Genomic DNA, 21,829 nt, shown 5'->3' with positions numbered 1-21,829 from the left:
TGCGGTGGGTATTCGACGGAAGCAGTTTTTTGGACTCAACACCACGACGATAACACGTATGCGGAACGGTCAAGTTAACACGTGACACCACTGAGTGTAACACAGGTGACAACACCGTGACCGTGTCACAACAAAAACAGACAATACTAAATAAGTTGTATGCAAAAAATGCTCATGTAAATTTATACTTGATCTCTTGCATTTTGATGTTCATTGGACTCTTCTATTGTTTCAATATCTGTGTCCACTTCATATTCAATGCAGGTAATATTGTTATCAAAATGAACGTGGCGGTCTAGATGTTTAATCAGCCTATTTGTGTTGTCTAATGCAAACCTATTTATAATTTATTAATTTATTACTCTACAAAAAAAGATCTAAATTTGTTATGAATTTTGAAGTAATTTGTTCTATTTACCATGTAACAACTTGGATAGCATAAAGAATGCATTCTAGAACTGAAAAAATAAAATTATTGTTTTATATAAATATATGATTAAACAATATTTAAAACTATTATTGAATTATTATTAATTTATCGAATGTTATTATACTCACGGTGAAGAAGCTTAATAATGGTCGGCTTACTATTGATCCATAAACATTTCAGTGTAGCTGTAAAATAATATTATTAATTAGTAAATATCATCATAATGATTAATTTTCTTTTATTAGTTTTGTCGAACGAAAAGAAATTTTAATGTACTAATCTGTTGTTTTAGGTCATATAACAATATANATAGTAATCTGTTATTTTAGGTCATATAACAATATAATAGCTAATTATGTAAAGTTACTTACCTGATGAACGAACGGAATGAATTATTTTCATCATATTTTCAGTAAATCAGAATGAAACACTAGCACAATATTTCGTAAAAGAAAATATTTTCACTATAATTCTCTTATAAATATATTTTCTGCGTTGAGAGTATTATTTAAACAGAATGTCACTTTAATGATTAATCTCTTACAAATCAACTGTAATTTCTAGTTGGAGTATCCATTAACGACGGTCGAATTACATTTTTTTTGAACCAAACAATATTTTAATTAATATAAATTTAAATTGTGATATATTTTTATATATTTTCTTTTTTAGTTATTCGTCCAAGTTACGCGAAGNTAAATATATTTTCTGTGTTGAGAGTATTATTTAAGCAGAATGTCACTTTAATGATTAATCTCTTACAAATCAACTGTAATTTCTAGTTGGAGTATCCGTTAACGACGGTTGAATTACATTTTTTTTGAGCCAAACAATATTTTAATTAATATAAATTAAAATTTTTATATATTTTTATATATTTTCTTTTTTAGTTATTCGTCCAAGTTACGCGAAGGTAAAACCTAATACGGTAAACGTTTCAATAGAATCGCTGTGGACCAAACATTTTTCTGGAGGGGGTTTCCGTTTAATAAATAAAGTTCAAAGAATGTTTCAGTGTGATATTTTGAAACTTATTAAAATATGGTTAATGCAGTTTTTTTAACTAGTCCCTCACTCATAAAATTGTGGCAATACCATATACATATATACGTATCATATTTCGACTTCACTAATTCACATGTTAATGAATTTTTATATTTTCTAATAGTTATAAATGCGTTACAGCTTTTATGGATTATTTAAAACTTCAAATGTATTAAATGCTCATTTTAATCTACTTATGATACTATAAACACAGGTTTTTGTAAAAATGAAATAAAATTTTATAATTGTAATCTCATATATCCTTAAAATAACATGGTCTACTTCTACCTCTTCTTCCTTCAACATTCATTTCTATAACTGTTCTTACAGCTTCTGATTCTTCTCTCCTCATAACATGACCAAACCATCTAAGTATTTATGTAGTATATATCTTAGTAATATATTTTCTCTCATCTTATCCACGATTGACGCTACACCCATTCTCCCTCTTATATGTTCGTTCCTTATCCTATCTTTTCTAGTCACTTCACTCATCTCTGCTACACTCGTTATATGCTTTACTTTATTGTCGTCCGTGCCAACACTCTGAACCATACATCCATATCTGGTCTCACTACAGTCTTATAGAACTTACCTTTCAGCCTCATTAGAATTCTTTTATTGCATGATGTACAAGACGCTTCTATCCTTATTAAACCACCCGCACTGTGAAGTGTAAAACACTTCCTGTGTCTTACATCCTCGTCAATACTACCGTCTTTTTGCATAACTGATCCTAAATACTTAAAACTCTCCTATTACGTCTTCGTTTATTGTCACTTCTCTCATAATTTCATTTACCTCGTGTTCTCCTCTGTCAAACTATACTCAATAAACTCTCTTTTACTCCTACTTATTCTTAAACCCTTTTCTTCAAGAGCTAATCTCCACACCTTTAGCCTTTGATTAATTTCCTCCCTATTTTCTCCTATTAACACTTTATCATCAGTGAACAACATGCATTACGGCACTTCCTCTTGATTTCTCTAGTAATTTTATCCATCACTATAGAAAATAAGTAAGGGTTTAAAGCAGAACCTTTGTGCACTTATACTCTTACCCTAAAACCTTCTGTTACTCCTCCCACACTTATTACCCTGGTAAAAGTGCCTTCATACATATCCTCTATTATATTAATTTACATTTTCAGGATTTCTTTTCTCATTGAAGTGATAACAATAATAATACTATTTAACATTGAAAAACGCTCTGAAAATGAAAATTACTTAATACGACTTTTGAACAATTGTTTAAGAAAATATCCTTATTTTTATATATATAAGTGGGTAAAATTGTAGAATTCTACATTAAAATGTAGAATGCTTATTAATAAAAATAATAGTACACCAGTTTAAAATTTGAAATATTAATTACTCCAAAAAAAATGGTCCAAATGTTGTTATCAAAGCGTCATTTTTATAACTCAATGCTTTTGTATAATGTAAGCCACATAAATATATATGTTGCCATTTAAACAACTAAAGTGTATATCTGTTAAAAGAATAAAAAGAGGCATAGAACTAGTTTTATTTTTTTAATTAGTAGTACGTAGAATATATAAAGATTAGACAAATAATGGAAACAAAATCTCAGGTCACAATGATTTATAATGTAGATCTTATAAAATTGAATACATCTATTACTTAAATCATAAATAACAACAACTGAAATGATATGCTATTTTAGATTTTCGAAAGAATTGATTCGAATTATTTTTTATAAATTTCTACTTATGTTCAATATCCTCTAAATGAGTATAATAAATATACAAGTAACTATTATTTTCGGTTTATTTTATACTGATTATTTTCTGTATCAATGAATGATACAGACAAATTATTTTAGTAATTTTCAAAAATTTTAGGCTTTGCTCCGTTAAAAATATCATTTATTATTTCATTAATTATTTTGTAACTCTTTTTATGACAAAATAAAAATAGAGTAGATTTTGATAGTAATAATATTATTTTCCATTAGATTATTCGTGGTATTTTTTACATAATGTCTACTGCTCTAAATTATGCCTTATAAATATTATTTTGGTTAATAAAATTCATTATTTATTAATAATATGCAAGTGTTTTGTATAAAAATAACATTTTTTCTTTGTAATAAAGTTTTATATCAAATTTAGAACTTTTCTTCATATAAATTTAAAATGCTCAATAGTTTCTAAGAAAAAAAATATCTTACCAGATTTTGATCACTCTGTATAAAATATAAAATCATTATAAATTACAACTACTGACGGGTCAGTCTGGCAATATGATTAAATAACATTGTGTGAAGAACAACTTGTTCATTATACTTGGCTTAAATAGTCATTAATATTTAAAAATACGTGACTTTTTTACAGCTTTATGGAAGTTTTACATTATATAGTTAATTTAAAAATTAACGAGAATTTAATTTATGGTGTACAAATTATACACAATTGTATTTGGAGTAGTAAAGTTTAACTTCACATTGACTAGCAATCTCATTTTATCAAGTGACAAAAATGTGTTTTCATCATAAATAACTTAGACAATACTTAAAAGCACGTGTTCTCAACAAAGCTTATAAATATTAGTAGTCATAAAAAGAGTTGCATAGCCTATTATTTTAAGCGTTTATGAAGATACCAGTGTATTTTCGTGTTATAAATTTAATAATTTATATAACCTGGAAAATATAGTATGAAAAAATAAAGGGTTTTTTATGACTTTGTGAGTGAAAAGAATACAATCAAGATATCTTGAGTAAGTTACATCTCGTTCGGATCATTTTAAATAATAAAATGTTATTGAGGTAATAGTTATTTATTCATTGTTATTTGTTATTTACAATTATAATTATATCACACTTTTAAGGGCGGTAAACACTGAGCAAATTTTATATATAATATTTGACGGTACGAATAGGTTATAGGGGTCTCGTCGTGGTTTGTCCGCCATTGCTGTTCATATCATTTTCCCCACCGTAACTTTCCCATTTTCAGTCATTTCAGTCTCAACAATTTCAGGGCCCCTGTAAAAATAAATAATTAAAGAAGTGCGTTATCTTCATACAACTAAAATAAACATTTATACCAAAACAAAGTTGGTAATAAGGTTAAAAGATAATTAAAAATAATTTTTCAGAGATAATATATTTTTTAATATTTGTTATTAAATCAAATAGTCATGTGTTAGTGAAAATTATGTATTTACATTACAATTAACATATAATTTACAAAAATAATCATTTTTTTTCGAACACTGGAAAAATGTGTTATTGTATTAGAAGAAAAAAAGCTAATTTGGTTAGTGCAAAAACTTATATTCGACCCATCCTTAGGAATAATCGTATTACTGATGTATAATTTTTTAATTTTATTTTCACATGAGTTTTTACATGAGCATTTTTAATTAGAGAAAATGATGATTTGAATTTTAAGTTTGGGATGTATAATTTGATTATTCCGTTGGCGAGAGACTTTGTTTATGGTAAATATATTATTAGTATACTTAAACATTTTCTTTTTAAGTATTTGTGAACTCGTTTCAATACTAAGTGAACAAATTGATAACAAAATGAAATTTAAATTTAATAAAAGGTCTTTTCTGTCTACGGTTGCCTATTATTTTCTTGCTTGTTACATTTGATATGGTTTAGTTTAAACTTTAAGTGCAAAATGTGTACATTTGGACACAATCGTTTGAACCTTACAAATCACGTGAAAATCATCTTAATAAGGAAAAGCACAGTGTACCTGGAAGGAATCTTGCTGATCATTGAAAATGTCATCACTTCGCCAGCATCTGAAAAACAATATTAATTTGCATTAGTTTGGAAAATTGAACCATCTAAATACGCTATTTTAATAGTTTTTACTATTTAATAAATTTTAGTGGCGATTGTCTAGTATTTTTTTTCTTTGCGATCTTCGTAAAATCAAATAATAGAACGTTAAACTACTTTTAATTTTAAGAGTTTCTTTCAACTTCAGTTTTATTAATTACTATTTAACTATGTTTGGAAATACAAAATACTGAAATGGCATTTTTGTGTTAATTTACCGGTAGCTTTTTTGTTTTTAAATAATCATTAATTATACTTATGTGTTTTATTAAACATTATTTTTGTTTTAATATGAAATAGTAAAAATTTGCGACTGTATAAACACACAAAAAAAGAACCATAATAATTATAATATTTTCACGCCTTTTTTTTTTAACAAAAAAAAATATTCTAAATAGAGTTTCTTCTGGGCATCATGTCATTCCAATACAACCGAAAGACTTTAGTTTGTTAACATTTTGATTTATTTGCTTTTTTTAAATATTTTTGTTTCTTACTATTGTTAAAAATACATTCATATCCCTTCACTCATGTTCTATGAATTATTTAAATTATGTTTATTTTTTGTGTAACGAAAGCCTGTAAGAACTGTTCCTTTTATATGTTGAAATAAAAGCTAAATAAAAATAGTTTTAGTTTTTGGTTAGCAAATTGAATTTTATCTTAACAGATAATTACAATAAAAAAAATGTTTAATGATTCAATTGATTCTCTATCTAGACATAATGATTGTAAAAATATACTTAAACAATTTCTGCTTGTTATTATTAAATTAATACAAAGCAACTCGTTTTTTTAAGTAATATAAATATCATTTAAATTATTGTTTCCTGACATATAACTTCTACGACTTTATTATACTACTAATTCTTATAGCGTAGATACAATGTGTTTACAAGTTTCTGATTGTGCGAACCGAGGGAAATTTTTTATTATTTATTTCTTGTACGCAAAAAACGCATTTATTTACCGAAATAATAAAATGTTACAGGATAAAAGACAAATAAACTTTTAGTGTATTTTCAATAAAGTAGAAAACAAAAACTGTATTTTTGAAACAACAATAAATTACAATTGAATATTATTATAGTAAAGTCAAACAGGACAAAACAAAACGTGTGCGATGAAGTTATATTATTCAAAATTACAGTAAACCCTTTGCGTTCTGTGACCTCTTGTAGTTATGTACAACATTATATATAAAAGTGACCAATTCATGTATTTATCTTTTGGTCTATAGTTGATTTAAACTTTTTGGTAGACATTACAAGCACAGACTAAGTTTAAATTAGATTATCGATGACAAACTCAATAGAATTATTACCTTTTTCCAAAGTTACCTATAATAATGTACATCAGCTAATAAATAATAAATCATTATTATTGTAAAGAAAAAATACTTCATTGTTGATTTTTGCTTAGCTAATCAATTTATGTAAACTTTCATACAATTTCATAATTGATTCAGTTAAAAAATATGAATACATAATAAGATTGTCGAGCAGATTTTAAATAACAAATTCAAATATTCGCAAATTATCATTTAAATATTATAATGATGAATAATTAATTGATAACACAATACAGTATTATAATAGGGGTGAATTGAGCTTTATGTCAACCATTTAGTCACCGAAAACGACAAAGGATGATGAAATCGGCTGGATAACTTATGTGTCGTAATGAAAACGTTGGAATTTTTAATCAATTTAATTGGTTTCTCAGGCCAATTTTGTGGAAATGTTATTTATTACTTTAGTTTATAACAGTTATTGCCATGGATCACGGTTTGATTACAGATAGTAGTTGTTTTAAAACCACTTGATATGAATTAACATTTATAGGTCTTATATGGTATTAAATTTTATGATAATATCATTATAGTTTTGTTTACAGTTGCAGTAATAAATGATGTCCATGATCAAATAAATATTGTTAATGAATTTTTAAATTATTTAAATCCCTTGATTGCTCGCAAAATAAATACAACATTAAAAAAAAAATGTTTGTATATTTTGAGTTACACATATTTGTTGATTTTATAGGTATTCAAAATTTTGATCTAAAATTGTATAGTGGTGGCTAGAGATGAAACGCGGGTAATGTTGTTTTTTTTATCGTAAGACATTTCCGACTCATACTCTGCCACCCCCCCCCCCAAGATATAAAAATGAAAATAACTTTCGACGTTACTGGTCCAAATATTATTATCACCCCGCCATTATTTTCATTCAGATAATTTATCTATTTTATTAGCTATTAGTTATTAACTATGAAATAAGCTAGTTAAACATTTATTTTGTCATTTGAAAAATAATGTTGACACCCGTATAAGTTATAAGAGATGGCTCTAAAAAGTAATTAATAACTTTTAAATCAAGAAATATTTGTAACTAAAAAAATCTAAACGCGTTAAGTATTCATTCAATTAATTAACCGCTGTCCGTTTTTTTTTTTTTTGTATAATCGGTGACAATATATTTAAATATATTAATTAAAATTAAAAAAAATATATTAACAATAATTAACTGTACAAACAAGTGAAAATATATTTTGTACAAAACCGTATTATCATTATCAGCGCATAAGTAATAACGGCAACTACGATTGAAAAATTATGCTTAATTCCTTTTACTTCCAATATAAAGTTATCACCTGATCGGTTTTGACGTTATTTATACCAATATAACCAAGTAGATAGCATATGGTTTTATTAAAAAATAAGTTGCACCTGAATAAAACAACTCAAGGATTCTCATTAAAAACCAATATAAAAATTTCATGGAAAAGTTTGATAATTAAAAAGCGGTGGTATTCAACTGCAAAATTTGTAAGAACATTAAAATACTTAATTTTTCTCCAATTACCCTTATTTTGAATTTTTTACATTTAACAAGTTGCGTAATTAATGAGTAATATTAGTCAGCCAATTTTTAATTATAATTTTAAATAGCTCAATTATTTTAAACGCAATTTTCTGTTACTTGAATGGTATTGTTTCTCAATAAGAATTTAAAATATTTTCTGAAAGTAAAATTAACCAATTCGTTTTCAATAAGGTCTATTAATTAAATGATAAAAATAGAATTTTTAAGTTTGAATGCATAAAGCTTACAATGTGTGGATGGCGGTGCCATTGTAGTTGACATAGTGCGTTTAGCATCGTTAGTCAACGACCTCCTTGACATTGCTTGTCTATTGGTAGTAACTTTTCGGCGGAGCATGGGCACAGCAGACAATGTGTATAGAACTGGGTTGACAGCGGCATTTAGTGGCAATACAAATACAGCCACCCAAGCGAAAACCTAAAAAAATAACACTAATTTATTGAATTTCAAAACGACAATATCTATGACATGATAAATGTTTAAAAGAATTGGCAAAAACTGAAAAAATTATGTTTGTTAATAATATATACGTATTACACGATTTTCATTTATTCAAAACATATTATTTGTAAAATCTGTATTTTTTTTCTCAAATAAAAAGTGCCATTTATCTGTTCATAAGCATATATCAAATTAGGAAAATAGATATTTTCAACAATTTATGAGAATTATACTTTTTTAGCTTTTATACTTAAATTCGTGCCATTCTTTAACACCTTAATAAAACGATTATTTTACATGAAACAATAAAAAAATTAGAATAAACCTATATTGTATAGTTAAGATAGCATTCTACATGGACAAGTCGCAACACTGAATATTGATTTGCCCTATTGTGAGAATGAAAAATTAAAATTAGGGACAAGGTCTTAAAATGTTTATAAAATATTTTAGTTAGTACTTTTCATATTATAGTTTTAAAAATGTTAGTTATTTTGTATAAAAAGAAATTGCTATTTAACAGTATGTAATGCGATTAAGATGTCGATTGTAATATTTCATGAGATATCATTTTGGTATAATTTAAACATAAATATTTAACAAAGATGTTTAATACATATATCTTATAATTATATGTGATTTTGTGCAAGTATTTTATATTTTAACTTGATAAAATAATTGGTAATTTTTTTTTAGATTCTATTACATAATGTATTATACACACTAGTTGTTAAAATTTTTGTTGTTTGTGTTTTATTATAATAATGTTCTATTAATTCTACAAAAAAAAAAAAAATTTCAACTATGGCAAAAATGTGTTTAATCCAAAGTGGATACTACTAATTATATATTTTATTATAAAATTTGAAAATAATTTTTATGCATATTTATATTTTAGGGGTTCATAAGGAAAAATGTTTTTATTGTTCCCACTATTCGTAGAAATTTAACCGTTTCCTTACTTTTTGAATACTGCACAATACTGTATATGTATAAAAATGTACAGTGCACATATTTATATATAATACTGTATATATTTATTTTCTTTGTGATTCAACAAGTTTGAAAATTCGAACAAATAATAATGTTGTATATTCTCTTTTAGTTGTATAATTTTTTTATTTTGATCTTAAATTAAATACAAATAAATTTTTTATATGATCAATAATAGAAATATATTTCCAAGAATTTTATATTAATGCTTTTACATATTTTGTGTTGACATTTAGTTCATAATCTTATATCGGACCTTCGATTTTTGATACCAATTGAAGTACACCGATTCTATTATAACATACTGAACTGAATAGTGAAAACAGAGGGTTACATATATACCAAGTGATTGATTTCTAGCTAGATTTCTTCTAAAATAATAATTTGAAGATTTTTTTTAGAATAGTCCTATTTAGTTCACTAAGATCACTGTTAATTAACATATAACTCCATAGATAATAAAAAACGACTTTTCAATAATACTACAGAAATTTCCTTATTTTAAGATTTGAGAAGTCGTTTATTATTATCTATGGAGTTATGATAATTATGTAATATTTAAAATAAAATCTCAAAATATTACCAGTGATCTTAGTGCAATATAATTAGTAGCAATTTACGATTAATTTTGTTAGAAAATAACTCACAATTCATAAATATACTATATCAAGATGACAATTTTAATTAAATTGTTACGCTATAATATACTTTTGTATGTTATCGTAGACAGAATGACATTGAATTGGATTATACTTCGAAAAATGGCTACGGTAGAGAATCATTACAATTTATTAAAAAAAATTCCAATGCCAAGTGCTAATAAAATTAGATAGTTAAAAGCAAGTTAAGCCATCGGTAATTTTAAGTTAAATGACACAATGGAATATAAGAAGAGAGGGATTGAAGTAATAACTAGAATTTTAATGAAACGAAACTTCCAAAGGCGAATTAATTATATATATTGTGAAAAAATAAGATAAGTCTTCGTCACTACTCTCTATTTTACCATTTAAATGTATTCAAGAATATTGCGAATGTCATTTCTTAGTATTACTTTTTTCACGATATAAAAATTTGTTTGCTAAAATTTGAGAAGATATTAATTTTTTTTAAATACAGATAAGTTAAATTAAATAAATTTTAATATTTGATAAATTGAAAATAATAAAACATTTTTTAACGTACGTAAGATTCAAAAATAAAATAGTATGTATTATAAAAAAATAACATCACAAAAAATGTATTGAAATCAGATGACATTAGTTCTTAAATTAAAAGAATGGTATGTTATGGTTTTAATATAGATATAATGATGCCATAAAAATTACTCTTAGTATTAGTTGAAAATTTTAATAGCATCTGATAATAAAATACACAAATAAGTACATTCATATTAAACATTATAAATAAGTTGAAGTTAACCTATTTCTTTTACAAGTACAGTCAGATACGACAGTTTCAAACTAGAATAAAAAATTTTTATTTGAAATGATTATTTGGAAATTATAACATAAGTATATAAGCTGAAGTATTACTAAAAACTTGCATTATTTTCTCGTAACTTAGAATTCGATTTTTATTAAATAAATAAATTTTTGAGGTATAGTGTGTATAATTATTGTTTATTATGAAATAAATAATTTGATTTAAATGTTCATTTTTCAATTATATAAGTTGAAAAATAATCTTCAAAAAGTGGACGGTAGAAATTTGTAAGCTATTTAAATCTTTACAATTAAAACTTTAATATCTTTTTCGATAAATTAGAATATTGAGTATTAAATATTAGCGTATTATAAAATATTAATTGTATGATTTTTGTTATATTGAAAAGACAAATAATGTTTTGAAGTCTGTGTAAATATTTTGTAAACATTTTCGGTGTTTTATAAATATTCAGATGAAAAAATCAATGGATAAATCTAAAAGTATTTAAACGTTTTTAAGTTTAATAAATTGCTTACTCTTAGAGATGATAAAATCATTAAAAATACATTTTACCTGTGGATGTACAGTGAATCCCGCGAGGGACCATAAACCTAAGCCTATTATAGGCACCCAACAAGCAGCGTCTGTAGCAACCAGTAGACTCATTCGCCATGCCATTGCAGATTCACTGAGCACACGATGCCTAATGAGATTTTCTGTTGCCCTGTGAGTTGTCTTGGCTACGAAAAACATCCAGAGATAACTACCGGATATCAATAATAGCGAGCCCAGATTGACAACTAAATATTGAAAATCTATTAGATTTTAAATAAAATATTTTTCGGTAACACCTACATAAAAATATGAATACTGAGTATTCCCAACCGTTAGGTTTATCGGGTGTGATATGTAACGCTAAGCATACGCCAGAACGCCCGTAGAAGTTTCTATAGAAAAATATAGACAAATTAAAAGAACGCAATAATTATTTAAAATATTATGACTAAGCATTACCTGAAGTAATGAATGTCAAACAAAGGTATTACAGAAATAATGATAGCCAAAAACCAACATATAGCCATCAAAATCCGTGTACAGTCCATTTGAAGTCGACGGACTTTAAATGGGAATATTATAACTAGTAGTCTTTCTAGAGTAATAACTAAAAAATAGAAAATTCGATAAAAATCCATAATTTCCAAATACGTTTAGACAAACAACTTACCAGTCAATGTGAAAACAGATAATTCACTAGAAAAAGTGCTTATAAATCCTGCCACATTACACATGGTACTTTGCCTCCAGTCAGAGTCATGAATAAAGTATGATCCTCGATAATACCAATCGACGACAGCTATAACTAGCAAGTAGGATCCCATTAGAAAATCACCAAGTGCCAAGTTGACAATGAGAAACGAGTGAACTTGGTTGGTATGCCTGTACTTGGCTCGGAATATAATTACAATAAGATTTGCAGTAATTGCAACAATGGCCAATATCCAAATACACACTCTGAGTACGATATTGGACATGAGATCTTCACAAGAGCTAAACTCATCAGGCAAAGGACGACACTGAGGTACGTGCCGTGCTAAGCAGCAAAAACGAAATTCATCAGTAAATCTAGAAAAATTCGCAATAAAATAAATGAGTAACCAGGTAATGTGTAAATTAAAAAATGTAATTGTTTTTTATTTACAGTGTCTCTAGAGTAGGCATTGTGAGAAACCCGCTAGGATCAACTGTTCTCAATCGATTTTTTTTAAGGTTCCTTCAAAAAATATGAAAATTAATTCAAAGTTTCAAATAAAATAAAAATTTTTATTTTACTCACAAAATGTTCAATTGAGGCATTCCTCGAAAAGAACCATCCGACAAGTGTGTAAGAGAATTTTGCGATAAATCCCTGATAATATTTGTGCTTTATAATATACAATAAATATTTTTTTAATAAACAAAAATAATTAATTACTCACAAGCTTTTGAGTGATCTAAGACCGACAAATGCGTCCGATTCAATCTGGGATATATTTTGTCGGCTCAAGTCTCTGTGAAAATTGTTGTCATATGGTTATCAACGTGTAATCTTATTTATCTTGCAGTTTATTACATAAATTAATATACTTACAATGTCATCAAAGAGGACAGACCGTGAAACGCCATTGAATGAAGATGCTGAATGCTGTTACCTTGTAAATGCCTACGTACACAATTTATAAGACGACATTTTAGCTTTTATAGTGTAGCAATGAAACGGTAAATTGAATGTTTGTTTTATACTTACAGTCCAGTCAGCCTACCTAGTCCGAGAAACGAGCCGTTTCTTAAAATAGATATTTGGTTATTTTGTAAATTTAATGTTGTCAAACGCCAAAGAGTGGAAAATATAAAAGGTTGAATTTCTGAAACCGAATTATTGGTCAGGTCCCTAGAAATGATAACATAAATTTCAAAGAATTAATCAATTAAATTAGAAAGAAACATAAATTTAACATAACGAATATTTTAACAAGAAAATTTTATGTGCTCGACTTACAAGTAAACTAAACGGTCTAAATGCCGGAAAGTTTTTGAGTTGAGATATTCTCCGAAGTAGTTGCTTTTTAAATGACTTAAAAAATAAAACTATTTTTAGTACAAATTAATTGTGTGTTAAATTTTTATGCTAAACTAACTAGAATGTTATTTCTTTTTCAGCGTCATACGGAAACTCACGTAATCCAAGATTCGTGCAGTTTATCATTACATCCTGACAATCACATTTAGGCGCCACATTAGAACATTGGAAAGCTAAAAATAAAATAAACATTTCAATTATTGAAAAAAAAATTTTTTTTTAATAAATATTAATAGATAATCACTGCAATTATCCTCATCGTCCCATGTAAAATCACAATCAACTTGTTTGTTGCATACCATTGATTCATTGATACATGGTCCACGGTGACATTTATGTTGTCCTTGATCACACTTCCAGTCACCTGATATTTTAATAAAATTAATTGATAATAATACTTCATAAGTTAATATAATAATCATACTGCAGTGTTTTAAGTGTGATTTATCTACACAACCCAATTGGTTGTCTCCAGGATCAAAGCATTTGTATAGTAATGAAATACACTGTCCGTTGTCACAACGAAATTCATCTTCCTTACATGGTCTGTGATCTATAAGTAAGCAAGAAATTATGTGACTATGTATTATGTGATGTTAAAACAATTTTAATAACGCAGAAATGTACTACTGTGGTAGGCATTTGGCTTATTATTATTTTTCTATTAGTTTATTTACGGACGTAATTTATGACTTATTCCGAATAAGTACATACTCAAACAGAAAATTTATTAATAATTGTATTCACTAATATCCGACTAAAAGTTACTGAAACGTAATAACGTATAGTTAGTGCAATACATAGTCTCTTCTGTATTGAATCTCTAATTACTAGAAGATTAATAAATGATTTTTCATTTTTATATAATGTTTTGAATGGTATCTATTATTGTCTAGAGTTTTTAGAGAAATTTACTTTTTATGTTCGTGAATATTAGATATTTTAATTTATTTTTTATAGAACTAATTTAACTGTGTTAATAATTTATCCATAATTCGAATTATGTATAACTGTAATAAATATAATATTGAGCTGTTTTATTTCAATAATAATGTTTTTAACAAATATCTTAAATCTAAATTTAAATATTTTGTCCTCATAAATTAGTTGTATTATTTTTTATATTATGTATTTATCTATTTTTGTGTTATTTATGATGTGCTATCAATTAAATTTTAATGTTTATCGTGGACTTGTCCCGTAAAATATACAAAATAAATACTAAATAGAAAGTTTAAAATTACAAAACAAAAGCCTGAATGTTCTTTGAACAATTGGTGGATACATTTACACTTACTGCATACTAAGATTAAAACTTTTGCAATTCAAAAAAAAATTACTAAAAAGACAAATCATAGCGTGTTTGTTTTTCAACATTTTCTTCAAATTACTATTATTCGGATTTTGGTGTACAAACTTATCCAATTTATATAAACTGTACTCACCACAATTGTTTTCGTCGGATCCATCAGCACAGTCTTTTCGAAAATCGCACCATTTCTTTGGAGGAATACATTGGCCGCCTACTAAACACCGTGGCCAATCTAGTTTAATACAAGGAATGTCCGCTAAAAATATTATTAAATCTTTATTGAATCACAGGCTACATAAAATGTTAACATTATTTTTTACTTTTCATCCAAGTAATTTAATATTAAAATTACTAGGCATTTTTATTTTCATTTACATGAAATTTTATTGAATTATCTCCGTTTATACTTTATATGTAATATAATTTTGGCATGATGTAAATTTGCTTTTAAGTTTTGTAAAAAAAAACAACAACAGATTTTAATGTTTACATAGAAATTAAATTTAACCAACTTAATTTAGTTCTTATGTAGTGTCACAGAAAAAAATAAATTAATTTTTCGTTAAATAAAAGTAAAAAAAAAAAGACAATATTATATTCTAGTGGAATGAGAGTTTTTGTCAATTAAGTGCTGAATAAAATATGAAAAACTAAACAGATAATAATAAAATAAAATACCCAACGAAATGTATGTATTAAGATTTAGATTTTGCATAACACTAAAATTCTATTTAGATGTGTATATATGAAATAAGCGTATTTTATACTCGAAACTAAAAATAACTTAAACAATACTTTTTAAGCCTCTAAGGCAAAGGTTGAAACTAACGTTATACGCCTCCGTTTAAATATAAGTTCATTTAATTAAAATAAACCATAGACGCAGTTAAAATTATATTAAGTAATATTTTCATTTATTTTAAGATTTATAGAGTAATTAAAAAAAATTGTTTAGGTAATTAAACTTTGTTTTGTATTTTAATGCTTGTATCTTATTGATGTTTGAAAGTGCATATTAATAATACCCTTGAAATTGATTGTAAGATTAATTATTATTAGATTTAAAAAAATATTCTTATAATACCAATATAATTTTTTCTCGTTTAAATTTTTCAAATTTTACCACTCTATAAAAAAGAATACTTGGATATTTATATGAAACAATTCGGAAAAGTCTTAAAATAGTCAAGTCAATTTTTCTTAAAATACTTTTGATATTACTTCTAAACATTTTATTTACAAAAATATAAATAAAAAGATTAAAATAAAATTGAAGAACACTATCATTTTCATAGATAACTTTTGTTAAAAAAATTTATGTTCCTAATATACACAATTGTATGTGTCAATTTTTCAAGTTAAAATAAAGATTTAGCTAAATATAATTAATTAATTATAATTGATATAAACACACACAAGAATTGAACTCTAGTTCGTAATAAAATAATATAACGATAAAGTTTAACTAAAACACTTTAATTTTAAATTTCAGGAATTTCATTAAAATTTATAAAATTATAAATATTTCTATTTGTAATTATGTATAAACAAATTGAAATAACACAAAATTCAAAAATATTCCAATTATCAAAAATAAAATAGTTTTTTATTTTAATATCTTAATAATTTAAAATAATTATTATACATTTGAATAATTAAATTAAATTTGTAATACATTATTATGAACAAATATCTTAAGCACGTGATTAATTGTTATCTATTTTTAAATCGCTAATTAAAAGTGTACTATGTTTTAATTAGTGATGGGAAATATCAAATAGTAACTATAGACTATTCGCTAGTTATTCAAAAAATAATCAATAGTTTATGCTAAAAATAAACTATTTGGTAGTATAAATACATTTCGTATAGTTATTGGATAGTTTAAAATATTTTAAATTGCCCATCTCTAGTTTTAATACATCTGTATCGAGATAATATATTTAAAGTTATTGAATTATTTAGTTATATTTTTCCTGGTAGCCAATTTGAATTCCAAATATTTTTATGGCTTAAATGTTTAATGAATAAAGTTATTGGGTGATTTATGTACTCAATTTTTTATTATTACTATTCGTTTATTGAACATGGCATTACTTGTTAAGTATACTTAATGCATACTACGAACAAAATATAAAAATAAATTGAACGAATCTTTAATTTTTCCACAATTTATATTATAAGTTCTGCTCATTTTACATATTTTTACGCAAAATTAATCAGACCTATTTTACTAATAAGAACGCAATTAGCGGATTATTTTTGGAAAAGGACTTATCTAAAATTGACAATTTATTTGTTTATAAATATTTGTCCTGTCTTATTAGTTATAAGACAAGACTAATTGTTAGTACCAAGTGTATTAATGTAATAAGTCATTACCAATTTCATTTGTTCTAAATGCATTAATTTGTGCGGTAGTTAAATTTCTAGTGTATTTTACTTAATTTGTAAAAATAATAAATCCAAACAGAGTGAGTCACAAAGATAGACAAATTCAATAACTTTTAATCGAGTACATTCCATTGAATTTTTTCTTTTAATAATTATTTACTTTCTTAGACTTTGTTTAAAGCATATTTTCATTATTTATCACTAATAATAAAAATATGTTTTTAGCGTAGTATAAAAAGACAATAGACAATAAAAAAAAAAAAATTTCAACAAAACGATAATTGGATAAAAGTTTATTGGTTTATCATATCTTCACGACTAACCTTTTGTATTATTCTATATTGTGTAATTTATTTTATTGCTGTATAATAAAATTGAAAATTCAATAAAAAGATTTTTGAAACAATAAATGATAATAATCGATCACCTTGATATTGTAATATTATTCATGACCTTAATACGATTACCCATTCAGTCTTTAGTTATGTCATTATACTCATAGTTAGATATGTAATATATTATGCTTAAAACTTTTGGAGGATTTTTTTTACAGCTGCTGAGATGAATAATATATAGTTATTTGATTTGTACGATATAAATATGAAAAATGGCATCTGGAAACTTCGGTGTTTACGATTTCAATATAAATCCCAAGTTACCATTTTAGTTATAAATATTTGCTAATGTTACTAACCGCATCCTATTTCATCACTTTTGTCCCAACAATCGGTGTTACTATCACATCGGCTTTTTAACTCAACACACTCTCCGTTATCACATCGAAATTCTCGAGGACCGCACGTTGGCTGCCCTGTACACTGAATTTCATCGTCGCCATGCAAACATTCATCTCGGAAATTACAACGGTGTTCGGTTTCTAACCAACGGCCATCTCGACACCTGATTAGGTCGTCTAATTTTTCTGCTGAATCATCTTCTTTTATAGTTTTTGAGCCACTGTCATCTGAGTGATAAAAATATATTTATTCAAGTGGACGGTTAAAATGTTAAAAGAATTAAATTAAATATTGTAATTTTTTTAAAAGAAAATAATTTTTGTAGATACTTAGATTACACCTACAATTTCTACCAAGTGTCAGTTACAAGAAATATAAATTTTAAACGATAACTATGTGTGTCTCTTCTACTTTATTGAATCATTCATTTACAACAAATCTATAAAGTAGTTATAAATTTATTATGATGAAAAAAAAAAATTATTATTTGACATAAAACAAGATTTTAAAATCATTCTTCATTCATTCGTTAATATTTATGTTTTGTTGTTAATAATATAATTGGCATCCGTCATTATTCGTTTTTATTAAATTACACAATCAATTTTATTAGATTACTGTAATATTGCTACTTTAAACGCTATCGAGTTGAAGTGTGTTCAATACATTTAAAACAACATTTTATTAGACTTATTAAGTAACCCTATAAAAGTAATAAAATAAACTGTATGATGTTTTTTTATATAGATGGTGGGCGGGTTAAAGGACGGAAATCAATTTAACAATATAATTTCATAGTCTGATGGACGTTCAAAAGGCGCATTTAACAAAGTAAAACAAATTTTGATTTCTATATTTGTTTTATTAAGTGTCTTATTCATAAAAATAAAATATCATGGAAAAATGTTAAAAAATAACGGGTTTCTTACGCTCCCAAACAATTATTTTTTTGACTTCTGTCTTTTGATACGTGACAGCCCATATGTTAATGATTATGATAAAAAGTCTGTAATTGCAATTAAATACTATATTATTTAAAATGACTTTACCATAGTTAATACTAAAAAAAAAACACTTTAACACCTTTAAATAAACCTAAGTTTCAATCGAAATAATACATTTTAAAAATGAACGTATTTTTTAAATATCAAAAGAGTTAAACAACACAAAAATAAGTTCAATACGATATTGATTATTCTGAAAGTGCAGTTTATTTTAGGAATTCTTGACCTCAGTCGTAAAACCCAAGTAATTTTGTTATCGTTCATCTATAAAAAATTATGTTATCAAATGTCTTCAAAAGGTAATCATTGTGTACAATTTTATGATTTTTGAACATGCGTAAAATGATCAAAGAATACAGCAACGGCTTTATCACAATTCATAAAGTGGATGCGTTTTGTATATAGCAAGTAAAAATGAAGTAAAGAAGAAAATTCAAAGAGCATATTCTTAGGATAACTATGTAAACTCTTTTGAATGTTTTTCTTTTTAAAAGAATTGTTCGAGCGTGTTTTAATGATTTAGCGTTTATTTAATAGCATAATCCTATTATATGATAGGTCTAAGCTATAAAATACTTATAATGGCATAGGAATTTTCTATTTTATAGAATATGTAATATTTACTTAGCAAGAGTTGATTTACAATGTGTACCCAGTGCTAGTAAGTTATTTTATTTTTGTACAGAGCTGAAGGATTGAACCTCGAGGATTTATAATTATTTGTTTTATCTATTGTTCCCAATAAATTTCTATGCATGAAGTATTTTGGAATTTAACCTTTAAAATATACCAACATAGTATTAGATATAAATTAATTACAATAAATTATCGACCATAAAATAAAAATCTTAGGGTTAAGCAAATTTAAAACGCTTTTGAATTGGTATCTAAAGGGTTTGCAGATAGGTTATTAATATTAGGTCATGTATGCTTACTGCAACCAAATTCGTCAAATCCATTAAAACAGTCGTTGTGGCCGTCACAAATGTACCTCTCCTTTATGCATCGCGAAGGAGATCCCACGGGCATCCAACAGTTCAGTGAGAATCCTCGACGGCATACGATGACACCTTGTAAGACAACGTAATATTACACAATGCCAAAAAATACACTGTACAGGTAATAATTTATGAACTCCGCTCTGATAATTTATTTTACCACACTGTATTATAAGCCATTATTCAGTCTTTAAATACTATTATCCCTTCATTGTACTTAGTAAAAACCCCAATTCAACTGTTGTACGCAAACAGAATAATATTTATATTAATTTTAAACATTCATAATCCTATTGCTCCATTAATAGTGGACATTGATATTTGAGAAATCGCTTTTTTTTTTTGGAAATCAAATCATTAACTAAATTTTCAGAGGGTTTAAACATCATGTTAAAAATTATTACTGTCCAATTTTTGATAATATTCCAAAAAATTAACGTCCGTCAAACTTATTTCAAATTAGATATAATACAATGTACTTTGAGGTGAAAAATAACTATCCGAAAATGAGCTTTTATGAGTTATTGTGATACTAGACATAAAATTTTAGACAGTAAGAAATTATAAAATTTTCGGTAAAAATTGTTAATTTTGGAATGTTTTTAAAGGAAACAAAACATCTAGATCGATAAAAACTAAATACATTAAAATATTTCTTTACGAGCTACGCAATTAAAGAAGGAAAACGTTATGACGATTATTTTTCTATCAGTAAGAAAGAATGGACTTTTGTCATCTAATGGGTAATGTCTTTCTTATTGATATCTAATTTCTGAATAAATTTAATGAAATATTATCGATAATAAAAAAATGTATAACTCCTTCGAAATTTATCAGATGCATATTTTTAGATTTACACTTAGTTAAATTATTTTTATAAAATATTACACATTATATAATAAAAATTGATCACTTGCGTCTAATATTATTTATAGTTGAAACGATATTAAAAATATTAATTTAAAACTAAAAAAAATAAAAATACTTTTAATTTTTAAATATACACATAAAAAATAAGTAATTTAAATTTTCTTTTTGAATTAAATATTTATAACCAATAAGCATAAACACGGGAAAGTGATAGTGAGCTAATAGCGCCGACTAATAATTTACTGTTAATCATATTAATTTTCTAACATTTTTATTGAACTTGTTAAATTTCCTATAATTATGATATGATAAATTAATTCTTGAATATGTTATGTAAACCCAGAATTTTTTTTTTATAGTTTAAATTATTATATTTTTTTGAAATGAAAACATGTTTAGTAGTGATATTTCAGGAATCAAGAAGAGAAATAAAAAATTATTAAACTATCTATGTGTCATACCATTTTTATAAAGATCAATTTGCAGACTGTTGTGGCTATAACTAAATTTTGATATAATTGGCAGCGTCATTACTTATAGTTGTGATCGGAATTATCAACACAGATGTCTAATACCACCCAAAATTAATTATTACTAAAAACTTTAATCAAATCTTTGAATTTTCTTTAAAAATTCGGGTAATAAATAAATAAATTTTTATTCAAGCATAAATCAATGGTTAATTTCTATTGGTATATTTTTATAGCAAAGTCATCTTAGATCGGCGCCATTAGGTTTCCCTTAATTGGTCGTTAAAACTGGAGAAATTTCAATTAAATTTTTCCGAATTTGTTTTATTTAATTATAACTTTTTGAAAAACAATCAAATATCAATGAAACAGTCGTTATTA

At 25.5% G+C, this 21,829-nt stretch overlaps 1 protein-coding gene across 1 annotated transcript in view; it reads right to left on the bottom strand.

The window, feature by feature from the left end:
* Positions 1-3,642: 3,642 nt before the first annotated feature.
* The window catches only part of LOC126903183 (G-protein coupled receptor GRL101-like), an 87,449-nt gene continuing 69,262 nt past the window's right edge, over positions 3,643-21,829 (bottom strand). Inside the window, exons 9-27 of the mRNA XM_050681230.1 lie at positions 20,046-20,180; positions 18,064-18,333; positions 15,109-15,231; positions 14,088-14,216; positions 13,908-14,027; positions 13,722-13,836; positions 13,583-13,657; positions 13,331-13,474; positions 13,175-13,246; positions 13,023-13,094; positions 12,881-12,952; positions 12,746-12,817; positions 12,272-12,669; positions 12,061-12,208; positions 11,902-11,993; positions 11,620-11,846; positions 8,412-8,601; positions 5,208-5,256; positions 3,643-4,483 (exon numbers count right to left, since the gene is read on the bottom strand). Of these exons, the coding sequence (XP_050537187.1) occupies positions 4,417-4,483; positions 5,208-5,256; positions 8,412-8,601; positions 11,620-11,846; positions 11,902-11,993; positions 12,061-12,208; positions 12,272-12,669; positions 12,746-12,817; positions 12,881-12,952; positions 13,023-13,094; positions 13,175-13,246; positions 13,331-13,474; positions 13,583-13,657; positions 13,722-13,836; positions 13,908-14,027; positions 14,088-14,216; positions 15,109-15,231; positions 18,064-18,333; positions 20,046-20,180 (2,570 nt within the window). The 3' untranslated portion in view covers positions 3,643-4,416. The remainder of the gene's footprint in view (positions 4,484-5,207; positions 5,257-8,411; positions 8,602-11,619; positions 11,847-11,901; positions 11,994-12,060; positions 12,209-12,271; positions 12,670-12,745; positions 12,818-12,880; positions 12,953-13,022; positions 13,095-13,174; positions 13,247-13,330; positions 13,475-13,582; positions 13,658-13,721; positions 13,837-13,907; positions 14,028-14,087; positions 14,217-15,108; positions 15,232-18,063; positions 18,334-20,045; positions 20,181-21,829) is intronic.

This window comes from Daktulosphaira vitifoliae, unplaced genomic scaffold, assembly GCF_025091365.1.
Source record: "Daktulosphaira vitifoliae isolate Bord-2020 unplaced genomic scaffold, ASM2509136v1 Scaffold_3, whole genome shotgun sequence".
Taxonomy (NCBI): Eukaryota; Metazoa; Arthropoda; class Insecta; order Hemiptera; family Phylloxeridae; genus Daktulosphaira; species Daktulosphaira vitifoliae.
The sequence above is the reverse complement of the archived record's forward strand: the minus strand, read 5'-3'. Positions and strand labels throughout refer to the sequence as shown.